The following is a 15,949-nucleotide window of genomic DNA, read 5'->3' as shown; positions in this document are numbered from 1 at the left end:
TGTCATCTTCTGTAAATGAAAAGGGGGGATCTTCAGGCAGGATAATGTCTTCGGCTAGGCCCAGATGTTGGTAAATTGAAGCACACAGTGGGGTGAGGCTACAGAGGAGGCGGCCTGAACAATCTGGACAGAACTATCAAAGGCAGCTACCACATGGTGGATGTTTTCCTAAACAATACAGGAACTGAAACACAGTCTTCCTTCAAAGTTGTGCAAATTTTACAAGGCAGTTTCCTAGCATATTTGTTTATAAAAATGCTACAAGACTCCACTGTTCTCTCCCTCCAAAATAAATGGATATACTTGTCTAAAGTGTGCATATGAATGCATATAATTGTGAAAGTAACATACAAAAATATGTTGTATTAGGGAAAACTGCATACAAAAATGTGTATGTTAGGAGACTCATTTTCATGAGGACTTTAAAAAGAAATCACCAGCTGATGTGGAAATATGGAGAACTGAACATAAGACTGGAAAAATAAGAATCCAAGATAAACCAAAATTGACCGATTTGTTCATCCTTACTGGGAAGTGATTAAGGTAGAGATGGGAAACCTAGGGCCTTCAAGATGTTATGGACTACATCCCCCATCAACCCTCACCATTGGCTATGCTGGCTGAAGCTGATGGAAGTTGAAATCCAACAATACCTGCAGGGCCACAGATAGTTTACTGTGAATCCCATCAGAACTGGGGACGTCGTATACCTATTGTGCCCTTGACACCAGCTAAGATAGAAGGTAGTTGTGACCATTTGTGAAGAAACTGCAATTTGGGAGCAGAACCAGAGAGATCTGTTTTTTAAGTTTGAGGCAGAGAGGTCATTGGAGCTGAAGGCACCTTGTGGGGTACAAGTACTTATCTCTGAGGAACTGGTTGGGTAGCTTGGTGGATTTGCTGCTCATAGAAGATTCATGTTGTTTGTCACTACCTTGGCGCAACATGTACATTTGTAAATAAGTTAAATATTATAAAAATGCTACAAGTCTCTACTGATCTCTCCCTCCAAAAGAAAGCTAAACATAAATAAAAGTGTTTTCACTGTAAGGGACACGAACAATATTCTCAATGCACTGTGCATTGGGAAGCTCTTCATAAGCGATTGTGATTATAAATCCAGGATTCTTCTGGATTTAAACAGATCATTATTTGTGCACCCCATTCCCCCACCCCCCAATAATCTTGCTAGTCAAGTGGCTCATTCATTTTTATTTGTTTGTTTGGCTTACGAACAACATCTGAATATAATTACGGCTATTAAAGATGTGACAAGGAGTTTACATACAATACAGTAGGAAATCAATAATCAAGTTAGACTTAACTCTATTCAATAGATAGGATCCCCACACAAAAATTATTTGCCTTTAGAACCGTATGCTTGCAGTGTGATTTGGCAACGCCTCGTCCCAACCTTACTCATGGTAGCAGTGCATCTATTTATGTCTGAAGGGTAAAAGGGGCAGCAAAACATTGTCATGAGGAAAGTTCTGTTGCTGAGTGCAGATTACACAACTGTGATGCTCATGAGTGCACAACAGAACCATATCTGCAGTGTGTATCATGCAGGGATTTATTAATATTCACCAACAGGCAAAAAACCTTGCGGTTTAATAACGTACCTACAGCCAACAGATATTTCTATCAAACTTTAAAAAGTAGGCAGGCACATTACCAAATTCTTCCAAGCTACACAGGAAGTGGATTGGACCATGAAAGACCAACCCAAATTGTGTTTGCATTTTGACTAATTTGTCGGGCAGTCCAGTATCTCAGAGAGAGGTCAGGTCTCCTGTTCCCCTGGGGCATTCACTATAGCTGCCCAATTTCCCTGCTTTTTAAAATTTGATAGAAATATCTGCTGGCTATAGGTATGTTCTTAAACCACAAGGGGTTTTTTTGCCTATTAGTGAATTAATAGGTTAGATCATTATGGTAGGATGTTTTGCACAATATACATTTATTTCCTAGTCACTGTTATTTAGTTTACATTACTATTTTGCATGTGGAAAATATTGTATTTTAATTTGATTTGCTTTTTTGTAAACTTCACAAATCATAGTTCCTAATTAAACTGCATAAATTGGTGTTTACTTTTGTAATTACCTCAGAAAATATTTTCCCCCCCAAAGCCTCTTTTGTAGTAACCGATACCCCAATTTTTATCTCTGCCCACCAATGAAAATTATCTCACTACACTCCTGTGGCAGTCCCACATTTTTACCTGTCATACCCACAGCACCCTTCCCAATTTACAATGAAGACCCAAAATGTACTTAAACCTGCTAATGTTGAGAGTCAAGAGCACATGCATCATCTCAACATGCAGCTTGTGACACCGGGTAAGGAAAGGGGTAAGAATGATATGCTTGGCCATGTGGGAATATGCAGGAGGGGAAAGAGAGAGCCTGGCTGTCACCAAGCATATAACCCTTTACCCTGACATTGTACCCTGATTTCCTCCAGGAAAGGTATATCTATGCATATTATTGCTTTCCTTCTTTCTCTGGTGTGAATGTGTGCAATCTTGGCAGTAATTAGCAACCTGGATTTCCAGTGAGCATACACGTGTGTGGAGATTCAAATGTACATGTGTAGCAGCTAGTCCAAAATTAACTGTTGTAGCTGCTGGCCACTTCTAGGTGCATTCTTGCTCTGGCTGTTGAACTTTGGAAGAGAAAGTTTAGTTGAGGCCAGAGCAGAAATCCCATCCTGTTTACAACTATTCTCCCCCCAACCCCCTGCTGCTGCCAGCACAGAGCTCTGTTCAAACGGCTGATTTCTGAGAAAGCGAAACTGAAGTTGGGCGGCTATACAGCCTGTTTTTTGTAAATCGGTTGTTGGACTTTGCTATGTAGGGAAGGAGAACAAAAGCAAACAAATCTCTCCAGCCTGAGAAGCAGAAAATAAGCATGTGAATGAAGCATTTCCCAGCAGTTAGAAAAAATATTTTGCTTCAAGTGCCATCGTGTCACACTTCTTCTGAGTATTAACTTGATGTCATCCTGGTCTATGAGGGCAGCTAACATACAACCTTCCTCCTCCTATACAGCTGCAGTTCCTCCAATGCATGCTAAATTGGCATTTAATCTGTAACAAGCAGTCTTGAGTCTGGGAATCATGGGAGGGGACAGCTCTGGCTGGCTCCAAACGGCAGAAAAACTAGAGCATATGCCACAGGGCCGGCCCTACTATTAGGCAGAGGGATGCAACTAACTTAAGTGATGCATACTGGGATGTGGGGTGGGATGGGAACGACACCCCCACTGACTGTGCGTCCTGAGTCCTTTGACTGTTCCTTCCTGTTGGAGCACAGAGGAGGGATGTGGCTCCTCCAGCCTGCTTTGTACCCCCTAAATTCACCTGCTGCCTTCAGTTATTGTGGAGGATGCAATCCTATCATCAGCCTTGGAATAAGATTCAATTGCCAGTCCTGTCATCTTCTGTAAATGAAATAGGGGGGATCTTCAGGCAGTATAATGTCTTGGGCTAGGCTCAGATGCTGGTAAATTGAAGCATGCAGTGGTGGTGAGCCTACAGAGGAGGCCTGAACGATCTGGACAGAACTGTCAAAGGCAGCCACTGGGACCAGCAGCAGAGGGTGGCCAGGTCTGGCCCTGGCCGAGGGTCCCTGTGGCCCTCCTTAGGGTGTGGAGGTAGCACTCCCCTTCCACAATCCTCACCAGGGTCAACTCCCGACCCTGCCACAGATTGCTGAGATGGAGCTCCCAGCCCCCCCTACAGACGGTGTGGACCCACAGCGCCCACCCACTCCACCTACCTCTTCTCCCTCTCTGTGAATGCCCTGCACGCTGCACACGCAGCTGCCATCAACCAAGATGGCAGCAGAGGTTTCTCTAAGAGGCTGTTACCCCTACCGCTATCTTGATTGATGGCAGGCATGTGCGCACACGCAGCATAGCACACATGCGTGCCATCAACATGGATGGCGGTGGGGGTATCAGTCCTTAGAGAAGCCTCCAACGCCATCTTGGTTGATGGCAGTGACCTACGCACCCAGTGCACAGGGTATTCGCAGAAAGAGAAGTAGGTGGAGCGGTCCTGCATGGTCGGGGGGGCTGGGAGCAGGGGGCCTGGGGTAGACTGGCACCCAAGGCCCCAGTCACACCTGGCGCCGGCCCTGGCAGCCACCACATGGTGGCTTTTTTCTGAAACAATACGGGATCTGAAACACAGCCCTCATTCAAACTTGTCCAAATTTTACTGTGCAGTTTCCCAGCAAAGTCATGTGCACAAACATGGATATACTAGGGGAAAGTGTGCATATGAATGCATATAACTTTGAAAGTAACATAAAACAATGCATTGTATTAGGGAAAATTGCATGTAAAAATGTGTATGTTAGAGGAAATTTGCATTAAAATGTTGACAAATGTTCATGAGGATTTAAAAAACCCATCAACTGATGTGGAAATATAGAGAACTGAATTTAAGATGGGAAAAATAAGAAACTGAAATAAACCAGAATCGACTGGTTTGCCCAACCATACCTGGAAGTGACTAGGGTAGGGATGACAAACCTGTGGCCTTCAAGATGCTGTGGACTACATCATCCCTCACCATTGACTATGCTGGCTGGGGCTGATGGGAGCTGGAATCCAACCATATCTGCAGTGTCAAATATTATTATTAATAATAACAATAATAGGATGAAGTACTGATCAGACCTATCAGGTTTCACTATCACAGCACATGGCCTGAGTGCCCTTCCCCATAGGCTATGCCTCACTATAGCTGTGCACTGAAGATCAGCAGTGATGTCTATCTTCAACATCAAAAAGACTTGACCACCATTCTTGACCATGGAGTCGCATAAAAGATTCTGATCAGAGCCCCAGAACAAAGTTTGAAAATCCCTATCCACTTGACACCAAGCAAGGTGCTTTGGGCCTGTTCACTTTACAAGTTCAGCGCTTGTTTTGTTTTGTTCATTTTCTATTTGCTAAGTATGTGCAACATACCTTGCTTTCAACTAGCATAGAGCTTTTGAGCAACATTTGCTATATTGAACTCTCCTACTTCTTCTGATCTTGCTACAGCTTGATAAGCCTTTGGGCTAGCAGAGACCAGCATAGGATGCTGATCATAGTTGTCCCTCATTGCCTTTAGGATGTCCAACTCAAGTGTATTGAACTGGCAAACCCGAAGAAAGAAAAACTTCATCTGGAAGCATTTCCATAGATCTATTCTTAATTTTCAACTAGGTTTTATTGATCTGTCAGAGTAGTATCAATCAATCAGTCAATTTATTGATTCAATCAACAGGCGTCTCAATAAGACATATGCTGTACATCCTTTAACATACAAAAATTAGGTATGAGATCAAATAACTATTGCCAGGTGTAAATACGTCATTACATTTATTTAGATAAGAGACTAGCTCATGTCTTCATTGATTTCAACAGAAATTTAGCTAAAGTTGCTGTAATAATTTTGCTTGCATTGGAGAGAAAAATGTGATACGCAGACAATCTTCCAAGATACAAAATGGTTGGTTACTGGATTATTAAACACATTCCAGAGATCTCTATAAAAGTAACAAAACACCAGCAAGATGTGGCTTATTATGTCTATTTCTTCTGAGCCAGAGCAGTAGTTAAAGGCTTCCAATCAGAAATTCAAATCCAAACTCCTTTCTTTCTCATGCTTCTGTTTGGGTCCCCAAACAACTAGGAATGGGGGAGAAATCTGGTTTGGTTCACATATTCATGTGCAAGTACCAGATTCGCAATCCTCGAGGCAGTCCGCAAACTGAAACAAAATTATCCTTTGAAATTTGCACTTCTCTGAATTTTGTGCTTCAGTTCTCCTACCAAATCATATGTAGGAAAAAATTGAAAGGGGATAGTGCGCAGAAAAATGCTTACCTTAGTGAAAACCATGAGCACAAATGTCGTGGATTAAGTAAAACTGATAGCATAAATGTATTGAACAGTTAAAACCGTACATAAAAATTGGTATATTAGGAGAAAAGTGCATTAAGATGATGTTGAATTCTCGTGAGGACTTTTTTAAAAAGCAAACTGATGGAGAAATTAGGAGAATTGAATGTAAGACTGGAAAAATAAGAAACTGAAATGGAAATTGACATATTTGTGCATCCCTGTGTGCAAGATTGATTTGTTTTGTGCCTGAGCCTCTCTTTCCTAATAGATGTCTTAGATCTTCAGTTGGGTCTCTTATCACTCCATAGCTTTTGCCCGAACATTTGCTGCATCTACTTCAACATTGTGTAGGAAGGATCGAAGCATGTAGAACGTTGTGGCGAAAGAAGCGACTCCACCAACTATGGATCCCAACACAGGTACAAAATCGCAGATCAGTTCTATCACTGTCACTGTTGCACAAATGAATGACTTTGATAGGAAACCAATTACCATTTCCTTATTGATGTCGGTGGTCATTGGGGTGTTTTTGATTGCAGATTTTAACTCGTTAACAGATTTGCCAAACCGATTTGCAAGAAGATGGAGCGAATTTTCATCCAAGCCAAAGACCTTACAGAAACATATCATTGATCCCACCAAGATGGCAATATCACAGGCAAAAGAGAGGCCTGGGACAGGAACAGCCCCAATAATGCATGACACAATTGCTAGCTTCCATATGAGGGCTTCCATTGCAGCCCTTTTCCTTTTCACAATTTCTCCAGAGAAAGTTGGAGTAGCCATGATTAAAGCATGTTTCTTGAGATCATCCAAGTCGTTCTCCAAGGTCTTATACAACAGAGGGAAATCATACAGGTCCAAATCCTGCCTCGATATTAGAAAAACCCTTGGAGAAGGCTCCCCTGCCATTCTCAGATACTCCCAGCAGTTTCTCCTTATCTTCTCAAGGATTTCTTCCTGAATGAAATTCTTTTTCCTTCTCTCAGAATTTATACTGACATCCACTTTGGCACGCACATAGTAAAACCTCTTCCCCATTTTCTGAATTTCACGGGCCAGCAAGATGTCATGCTCAGTGAAGCGTTCTCCAGAAACAATGATGAAGAAATCATACTTGCGAAAATTTACTATCTTCAAATATTCCCTGGCTTTAAATTCAGGTGTTCCAATTCCTGGCAGATCCCAGAAGGTTACTTTAGGGAATATGGGATGCTGATACCCCTTTGTCTCCATGGTTGTTTGTACCACCCCAGTCTCTGCTGAGTCCTCTTCATAATCGTTCATGCCTCTCAGGGCATTGACAAGGGATGATTTACCAGCACCTGACCGCCCAGTGACAGCGATATCAAGTGTGGTATTTTCCAACAATGCTAAGTCTTGATGACACTGAGTTACAAACTCTGAGATATCCTTCTCTTCCAAAGCAGCCTTCAACTTTTCAAGGTCAATTTTTAAGATTGCTTTCGAGATAGCGCCACCCAGGAAAAATCTTTTCGATGATCTAAGAAAGAAAGGAAACATTGTGATTGCTAACTTGTATGAGTGGATGTTCAAATGCCATTTTTCATTATCAGTTTAAGTATTGATATAGGATTGGGTGACACGAATTAAAGTATATTTGCTGTGTATTTCCTCCTTTGTATATGTATCAATGCCTGAACACCTCTATGCACTTATATATTCGTGCCATTTATTATTGATACTGCTATCGGAATATTTCTATATGCTTCTGCTCTGCTCTGCATTTACTATAAATAATATTCTATCATTGTATTCACATTTATAATTGTATTTTATATATATAAGAAATGCACTTAGCATTGAAAATGTAAGAAAAACAGTGTTTGAGATAAAGCCAGGAATGTTTATAACTTTCTCCATCTTGTTTGCAAAACAAAGTGCAGTGTCTGTTACATTTCTTGTATGTACTATGGAACCAACTATTTACCCAAGGCCACCAATGACGAAGTGGCCTATATTATAACATGTAGTGGATGTGTGGGTGTGAATGAATTTCTCTTTCTAAGGCTTATGGCTAAAACTGGAGGCTTGGAAGTGCTGAAGGTTATTAAGGAAACAACAACTGGAAGGTGTCTGGAATACATCAACGATAAACAAAAGTTATAATTCTACTTTAAGTCTGAGTATCCTAAAAGAGATCCCGTAACCAGTACCCTTGATAGGCACCAAGCTGGTATGAGAAAGAGGAGATGCAGTCCTGAGAACACAGATGTGCCAAGAGACTGACATCACGAGAAGTGCCAGCTGACTGACTTCCGGGAAGGGTGACTTAGCCTGTGCCTGCTTTTGAGACGGGCTCCTGCCTCAAAAGAAGCTTATTCAGATATATCAGTCAGATTTTTTTTTTTTTTGACTGATTAAACTTCTCCCGGGTAGGGAGAAACGAAGAGATTAACCTCAAAGCCTATTTTTGTTGGGACGACCAGATCTCATTAATTTATGGGACGAGGTCCAGCCGACGAAGGTGGGACGGATTTTCAACAACAAGCTCTATCTGATAAAGCGAACGTTCATCTTATCTTCTAAGAGAGAACGCACTAACAGGCAAGCACCCTTCTTTCTATATTTTTCTTTTACTTGACTTAAATTGTTGCTGTTTAAAAGAGATTTGCCAGATTGATCGGTTTTTGACATCTCACTGGGGAGCCATAACTTCTCTCTGCTACTCACTAATTAATAGCTTATCTCTGTTTTTGTTGCAAAAAGCTGTCCTGGATTTGCATTCTAAAGATATACACAGAAGAGGGATTTCTATTCCAGATTTTTATTTTGAAGAATATTATATTGTCTGAGACTAGTCTCTTTTTGGTCTATTTTATTTTGACGAATCTGTTTCCTGACGACCGCCATTAATTGTTTCGATCCTGGGAACTGCATTTTGTTTACTTAAGCATGGAGAGATAAGGCTGTCTGCTCTGTTTATACTGTGATGTCACCAAGTTTGGAGTATTAACCCAATTGTTGCTGAAATAAGAAGTGGTTTTCCTATATTTTTCTTTTAAAATGGCAATTAAGAAAGTGGCTGAGAATTTGGAAATAACTATGTTTCAGAAAATAATGGATGAGATTGAGATAACGAAACAAAACCTGCGACAGGGTTGTAAGGAGCTGAAAATTGAATTGAGTAAAATGAAGCAGGAGATTAAAGATATAGGGGTCCCTGTGAGAGAGGTGACCCTGGAAGGGGTCCCTGTGAGAGAGGAGACCCCGGAGATTGGAACAAACGTGGAACAGGAAAAAGATTTGGAGTCTATGGACTTTAGAAACAAAATCTATTGTTTGGAGACACAGGAGATTAAAGACATAGGGGTCCTTGTGAGAGAGGAGACCCTGGAGACTGGAACAGGGGTCCCTGTGAGAGAGGAGACCCTGGAGACTGGAACAGGGGTCCCTGTGAGAGAGGAGATCCCGGAGATTGGAACAAACGTGGAACAGGAACAAGATTTGGAGTCTATGGACTTTAGAAATAAAATCTATTGTTTGGAACTCAATGTTATCTCTGAAGAAATTAATGAAGATTCTAGAGATAAAGTTATCAATGGCATGGATAATCTTCTGGACTGGAATGATGTGATGGAGCCCAATATAGAGAAAATCTATGGAATTAACTGCAGCCATGTGACAATGGAAAAATTTTCAAGAGATGACCCAGTGTATTTTGAAAAAAAGAACAGAGATATGATTTTACAGCAGTATTTCAGCAACCTATTCAGAATGGATGGCAAGAAAATATTTGGGATAGAGGTAATTCCCATCAGACTCTTACTATATGACTATGGCTTTGACAGCAAGATTATTATGGAATACTGATAATGGAAGATTGGATACTGAAATTACTGGACTTAACAAGACTACTGAAGATGGAAGATGGATAATGGAACTAATAGGGATAATAGAACAATGGCTACTGAAATTACTGAACCTAACAGATTCTGATGTGATGGATTAATTGAAATGTTTATTTTGACTATGGTTATGACAATAAGATTATCATAATTAGTAATGAGATGGATTAATCGATATGCTTATCTGGAAAAAAAAATTGATAGATATATTTCTTAAAGAATTGAAACCTCTCTTTGACTTTTTGTGGAAAGAATAAAGTAATGTTTATGAGATTTGATGATTAAGTAAGATAACTACTGGAGGAAAGTGATTTTATAATATGACTTAAGAGACAGGATTGTTATATATTATAGACTTATAACTGATTTGATCTTTGACAAATGGGAAGTCAATATTTTACTCTTTATTTTTTATTTTTGTTTTTTTTTTCTTTTTTTCTTTTTGTTTAACTATTTTTGATTTTGTTTTTTGTCTTTGAATGTTTTATGATTTCGTCTTGTATGTTTTATGAAAATCTGAATAAAAATTATTGAAAAAAAAAAAAGAGAAGTGCCAGCTGACTGATTGATGAATGACATACTGGGGCTCAGTGAACATATAAAAAAAAATCAAAACATTATATGACTATAAAGACACTGCAGCTTCACCAGAAGATTTGAGAAGTTTTCTACCACCCGAGACACCATGAGTGTGTTTCCTTCTCCAAGTCTCTCCTTCCTCTCTATAGCCACCAGCTACTTGCATGAGTGTGTGAGTATGAAAGATCAGGACTATTAGGCATATCTAATTTTGCATTTTACCATTCCTGCAATGGGTGACTCACAAGAGCAGCTCTAGCTGTGTCAACTGGACATCTTTCAATAAATATTTTAAAATCTTTTTAACTTGCTGTGGTCCCAACACTCCTTCTGCTTGTTTCCGCTATCTCCTAGCTTGATCACCCAGGAGTGGCTTTGGGATCATTGGTAAGACCTAATTCCCCAACACTACAAGTCATGGGAGATTGGTCTGGATAATATCTGGGAATCCCCTCCAAGCCTGTGCCTGCAGAGCTGAAGCATGCAGGTTTTAGTAGAGGAACCTATTGAACTGGTTAAACCAGTTCCCTTTGTTCAGTTAATAGTTTGGGTCAAGCCAGTTTCTTTGTTACGTTGATGGCCCCAATTAACATGTCTAAAGATTTGGTCAAGAGCAGTTCGATTGTCATAGGAACTCTTTCAGGAGAGTGGCCCTCCCATCCCCCTCACCTGGCTGGGGCTAGGAGATGAGTTTTTGTGTGTTCTTTTAGTTAGTTTGGTGTGAAGCTGTAAGCTGGAAAGACACAGAAATGCTTGCCCTGCTCTCTATGCTGAACCCCAAAACTATGGCTTTGGAGGACTCCCCCAGAAACCTAATAGTTTATTCTATTTAATTTAGATTATTGTATGTTCTTAATTATATGTACTTTTATCTGGAAGCCGCCTTGAGTTCCAATTTGGAAAATAGGGTGGGATAATAATAATAATAATAATAATAATAATAATAATAATAATAATAATAATAATAATAATGAAACAAGAATTTATCTATTTTATTTATTAATTACATTTACATCCCACCTTTTCCTCCAAGGAGCTCAAAGTAGTGTCCAGGGTTCTCCCCTCTTCATTTCATCCTCACAACAACCCTGAGAGGTAGGTTAGCCTGAAATACAATGACTGGCCTGAAGTCACCCAGTGAACTTCATGGCTGAGAGGGGATTTGAACCCTGTTCTTCTAGGTCATAGTCCAACACTAACCACTATACCACACTGGCTCTCTAAAACACCTAAGGAAAATGTTCCTATCATATATGGATCTGTGGATTTTGCCCTAATGGAGGCATGTACTGAGTCAGGGGTAGGGATGGGGGAGAATATCCGCTAAATCGTACCTAGTACCAATTCCAACTGAATTCAACAGTCTGCTATCTTTTTGGACCAGCACTGATTTCTTGCGGCGGGCTGTGGCTGTAATTGGCAGTGATTTTTTGCAGCAGGCTGCAGCTGTAATCAGCTCCAACTTTTTTTAAAAAAAAATCTCAATATTACGCAATTATCTTCATAATATTATCTGTTGATGCATTTATAACAGTGTGTAGGTGTGATAAATAGGAAAAAAATAAACCACGTAGAATACCGTGATCATTTACATAGGCATTTGCAGCAAAAATTATGGGGGGAAAATGGCAACCAAAAACAACAACAGCAGATTGAATCGGCAAGCACCAAAGCAAGCAGGAACAATAAAAAGGGTGGATCGGGATGGAACAACGGACTATCGGAATACAAACGGAGTGAAACAAGGCAGAGAACCCCATCCCTAGTCAGGGAAGGGCAGCTTTCAGGCTTGAGTAGTTTAGGAAGAAATTGTATGATATCAGTCCATGGGTAAGCAACATGGTACCTTCCAGATGCTGTTTGACTACAGTTTCCATCATTCCTGAGCATTGGCCATGGTAGCTGGGGCTGATGGAAGCTGTAGTCCAACATAATTTGGAGCAGCCTTTCCCAACCAGTGTGCCTCCAGATGTTGCTGGACCACAACTCCCATCTTTCCTGACCACTGGCAATGCTGGCTGAGGCTGATGGGAGTTGTGGTCCAACAACATCTGGAGGCACACTGGTTGGGAAAGGCTGATTTGGAGGGTACCATGTTGACTACCCTCGTACCACCAGATCCTAAAGATGGGCCCACCTCTCAATGTTCTTGCACTGTATCATCACAGAGGGCAGATTCCCTAACTTCGTGCTTCCCCAGATGTTGTTGGACCACAACTCCCATCAGCCCTGACTATTGGCCATACTGGCTGGGGTGGATGGAATCTGTAGTTCAAAATGTCTGTAGAGCAGCAGATTGAAGAAGGCCGATATGGGGGAAATAAGAGGTTTGTTACTGACTCTCCAAGAGTGGTAGCTAATCCAGCCCCCGAGTTTTTTCTCTCTCTACCCAACCTCACCAATTTTGGCAGCTGCAGCAAAGAGAAAAAAATAAAATTAAGATAGGAGTGCTTGGGTGGACAGAGTCCAGCAACATGATGGGAATAGAAATCTCCCTTTCTTCGAACATCAGATTGATAATTTAATGAGTGGAGAAGGGATAATAATACCCCTTCTCAGCTGATCAGCAGAAAAGGAGGGCTGTCTGCCTATGCATGTCATCTGGTGCATGAGAGCATGTGGATGGTCACATCCACTTTTGGCCACACTCTCCATATGGCATACACCCCTCGTAGGGTTGGCCAACAATGGATGTGGCCCTTAGGCCAAAAAGAAGTTTAGCCACCCCTACTCTACAAGCTCACAGTGACATGGAGTTGTCACTGGCTACCCATTGTCCAGCTATTGCCACACTCTGGTCAGATATGTTGGAGGAGATAGCATGCAAAGGAGTGTTTGACCCTAGGGAGATGATGACAAGATCAGGAAGAATATGAACTGTGACTTAGAGATGGCTATGGCATTAGTCAATATACACATGGCAGGTTCACTACCTCACTTTGTGGTAGTTGTGTACATCCCCCCCTGAAGCTGATCCACAAGTGGGTCTGCACGACTTTATTACTGACAGGTGGGAGGGTGCAGGGTGCTAAGCCAGATGAGACCATCTCTCTGCTTGGACCTGTGTTGGGAGGGGCAAAAAGCTTGATGCAATGGTGAGCACTCTGGATAATCTTTATGGTGGCAAACTTGGCTTCCAACAAATCAGTCTTTCAGGACATATCATCTTGAGGGGAAGTGAAATGGGTAGCCCATCTCATCATGGCATCTCAGGCTTATGCAATGCAAGGTGTAACTGCTCAAGGAGCTAGTGATGCCACTGAGTCCTTCTCACCTCACTGTTAAGCTTTTATGTGTATTGTAATGTGGAAGAGAGGAAGATGACTGCTTGACACTGGCAGCTGAGTTTAGGTGACCTAAGAGAGAAAAGTGAGGGGACACATGGCCTCCATGGCCTTATAAACTGGTATAGCCACAAGAGGATAGGAAAATATAGGTTAAATGGTTTTTATGTTTTGTTGCAGATGCATAATTAAATGGAGTTTGGCCTTAGCTAAACCCAGCATACCTATTGCGTATCTTCCTTTCTGAGTCCTGAGGTTGTATTAAGGTATGCCTCCTGAGATCCTCAAGCTCATTCTGCAGGGTCTCTTGCAGTAGGGGGAAATCATACATGCTCAAATCCCATCTGGATATTAGAAAAACCCTTGGAGATGACACTCCTGCATTTGTCAAATTTTCACAGCAATAACTCCTTATTTGCTGTAGGGTTTGGTTCTCACTGAAGTTGGGGTTCATCCTTTCAGCATTTATACTTTCATCCACTTTGGTGCGCACATAGAATAACCTCTTGTTCATTCTCTGAATTTCACAGGCCAGCATGATGTCGTACTCAGTGAAGCTTCTTTCACCAACAATGATGAAGAAATCATACTTGTCAAAATCCATATCCCTCAGGTATCCGTCTGCCTCAAACTCAGGTGTTCCAATTCCTGGCAGATCCCAGATGGTTACATCTGGATATTTGGGGTACAGGTATCCTATCGGCTCCATTGTACCTTGTATCACATCAACCACAGCTGCACCAGCCTCCTCGTCTGTCAACATATCCCGTAGGGCATTGACAAGGGATGATTTACCAGCACCTGACACCCCTGTGATGGCAATGTCAAAGGTGTATTTGCCTGATGAGTGAGGAATTTGATCTGCTGTGTCTGGTTTGGAGCTCTTACCACCCATGGCTGCTCTTCAGGAAGATTTACCAGACCTAAAGTAAATACAGAAATATTGCAATGGTTAACTTCTGCTCGATAATGTTCAGTTCTCATTTTTTCAGTCTTAAATTCTCTTCAGGTTTCTGCAGCAATTTGCTTTTTTAAAAAAAAGAAAAGGAAAAAATCCTCAAGAAAGTACAACTGGGCACATTGAAACTCCTGACAAAAAGCAAGCATGAGGGAGCCCTGAAAATGGCTTCTTGGCAAGAAGAATAGAAATATTGTAATGGTTAACTCCTGCTACATAATCTTCGCATAATATTTTCCTTTGATCATCTGGGTTTAGACAGGTGGGTCAAATGGATTTACTTAGGGCAGGGGTGGGAAACTAGGGCTGTGCACACCTTCCCCTGACCCAGCTGGTGAGTGGAGGATGCCTACAGGGAACTCACTGTTGTAGCAGACCAGGATCGCACCCTTCAGACGGTCCTGCTATGGTTTGCATACCACCTGTTTCCCTTACAGGGAAATGAATTGCCCCGGTGCACAGCCCTATGGGAAACCTTTTTCAGTGCAAGGGTCACATTTCCTTCTGGGAAACATTCTGAGGGGCACATGTCAGTGGTGGGTGGGGCCAGAGGCAGAAGTGTAAATTTTATCTTTGTACAATAGGCCAGTTTCTACACCCACTCATATATCCCTCTCTATTCTCCATCCAGGGAAGCAAGCGGCATTGTCAGAATTCAAGGAGGCATTTTAGCCAGGCAAAGGCACTCAGAGTATGATGCAGGGCAGGTGAAGACTGTAGCCTGAGGAGAGGGGGTGGGGCCCAGAGAGGGTTCTGAGGGCCAGAGAGAAGCCTGGAGGTCCACCTATTGTTGGGTCCTCTGCCTTCTTTTATTTATTTATTTATTTACATACATACATACATTTTATTTGGAAATTTAACAAAGTAAGTCCCAACAGGCACCACTGTCATCATAGTATAACAGCAGAGGACCTATAGGAACAATTTTAAAAAATTGGGGGGGGGAGAAATGATGGGAGGTTGAGGGGCTACAGAAAACCACTGGTGGCCCCAGTGTGCTCAGGGGTTAGCCAGCCTTGGTTTACACCATAATAAATGAGGGGCACTGCAATCCATCTCGTTGGAGGCCAGCAGAAGCAAAGCCAGCAGAAGGGGCTGTCACATTCAGCTGCCATTCAGGGGTCTCTGGGAGGGGAAGATATAACTGGCTGCACCAGCAGGACATGGCAGAAGGAAACGGAATACATGTTTCCTTCCACCACCCCCTTTCCTGGTAAATTGGCTGCCGGGATGGAATGCCGTGGGAAGGAGCTGAATGGGATCTGGATGTAGTGTAAGCCCCTCCCCTCTGTCCTCTTCCCCAACCCCCCCCCAGAATGCTCCATTTTGGGGCCTTGCAGTGGCTCCTGTCCT

The 15,949-nt window shown here is 41.9% G+C and overlaps 1 protein-coding gene across 2 annotated transcripts in view; it reads right to left on the bottom strand.

Moving 5' to 3' along the window:
• Positions 1-5,207: 5,207 nt before the first annotated feature.
• The window catches only part of LOC133370414 (interferon-inducible GTPase 5-like), a 13,704-nt gene continuing 2,962 nt past the window's right edge, over positions 5,208-15,949 (bottom strand). For both annotated transcript variants that reach the window (XM_061596700.1, XM_061596701.1), the window contains exons 3-4: positions 13,863-14,561; positions 5,208-7,410 (exon numbers count right to left, since the gene is read on the bottom strand). In XM_061596700.1, the coding sequence (XP_061452684.1) occupies positions 6,204-7,410; positions 13,863-14,533 (1,878 nt within the window). In that variant the 5' untranslated portion in view covers positions 14,534-14,561 and the 3' untranslated portion in view covers positions 5,208-6,203. The remainder of the gene's footprint in view (positions 7,411-13,862; positions 14,562-15,949) is intronic.

This window comes from Rhineura floridana, chromosome 15, assembly GCF_030035675.1.
Source record: "Rhineura floridana isolate rRhiFlo1 chromosome 15, rRhiFlo1.hap2, whole genome shotgun sequence".
Taxonomy (NCBI): Eukaryota; Metazoa; Chordata; class Lepidosauria; order Squamata; family Rhineuridae; genus Rhineura; species Rhineura floridana.
This window is presented reverse-complemented; position numbering and strand designations above follow the sequence as displayed.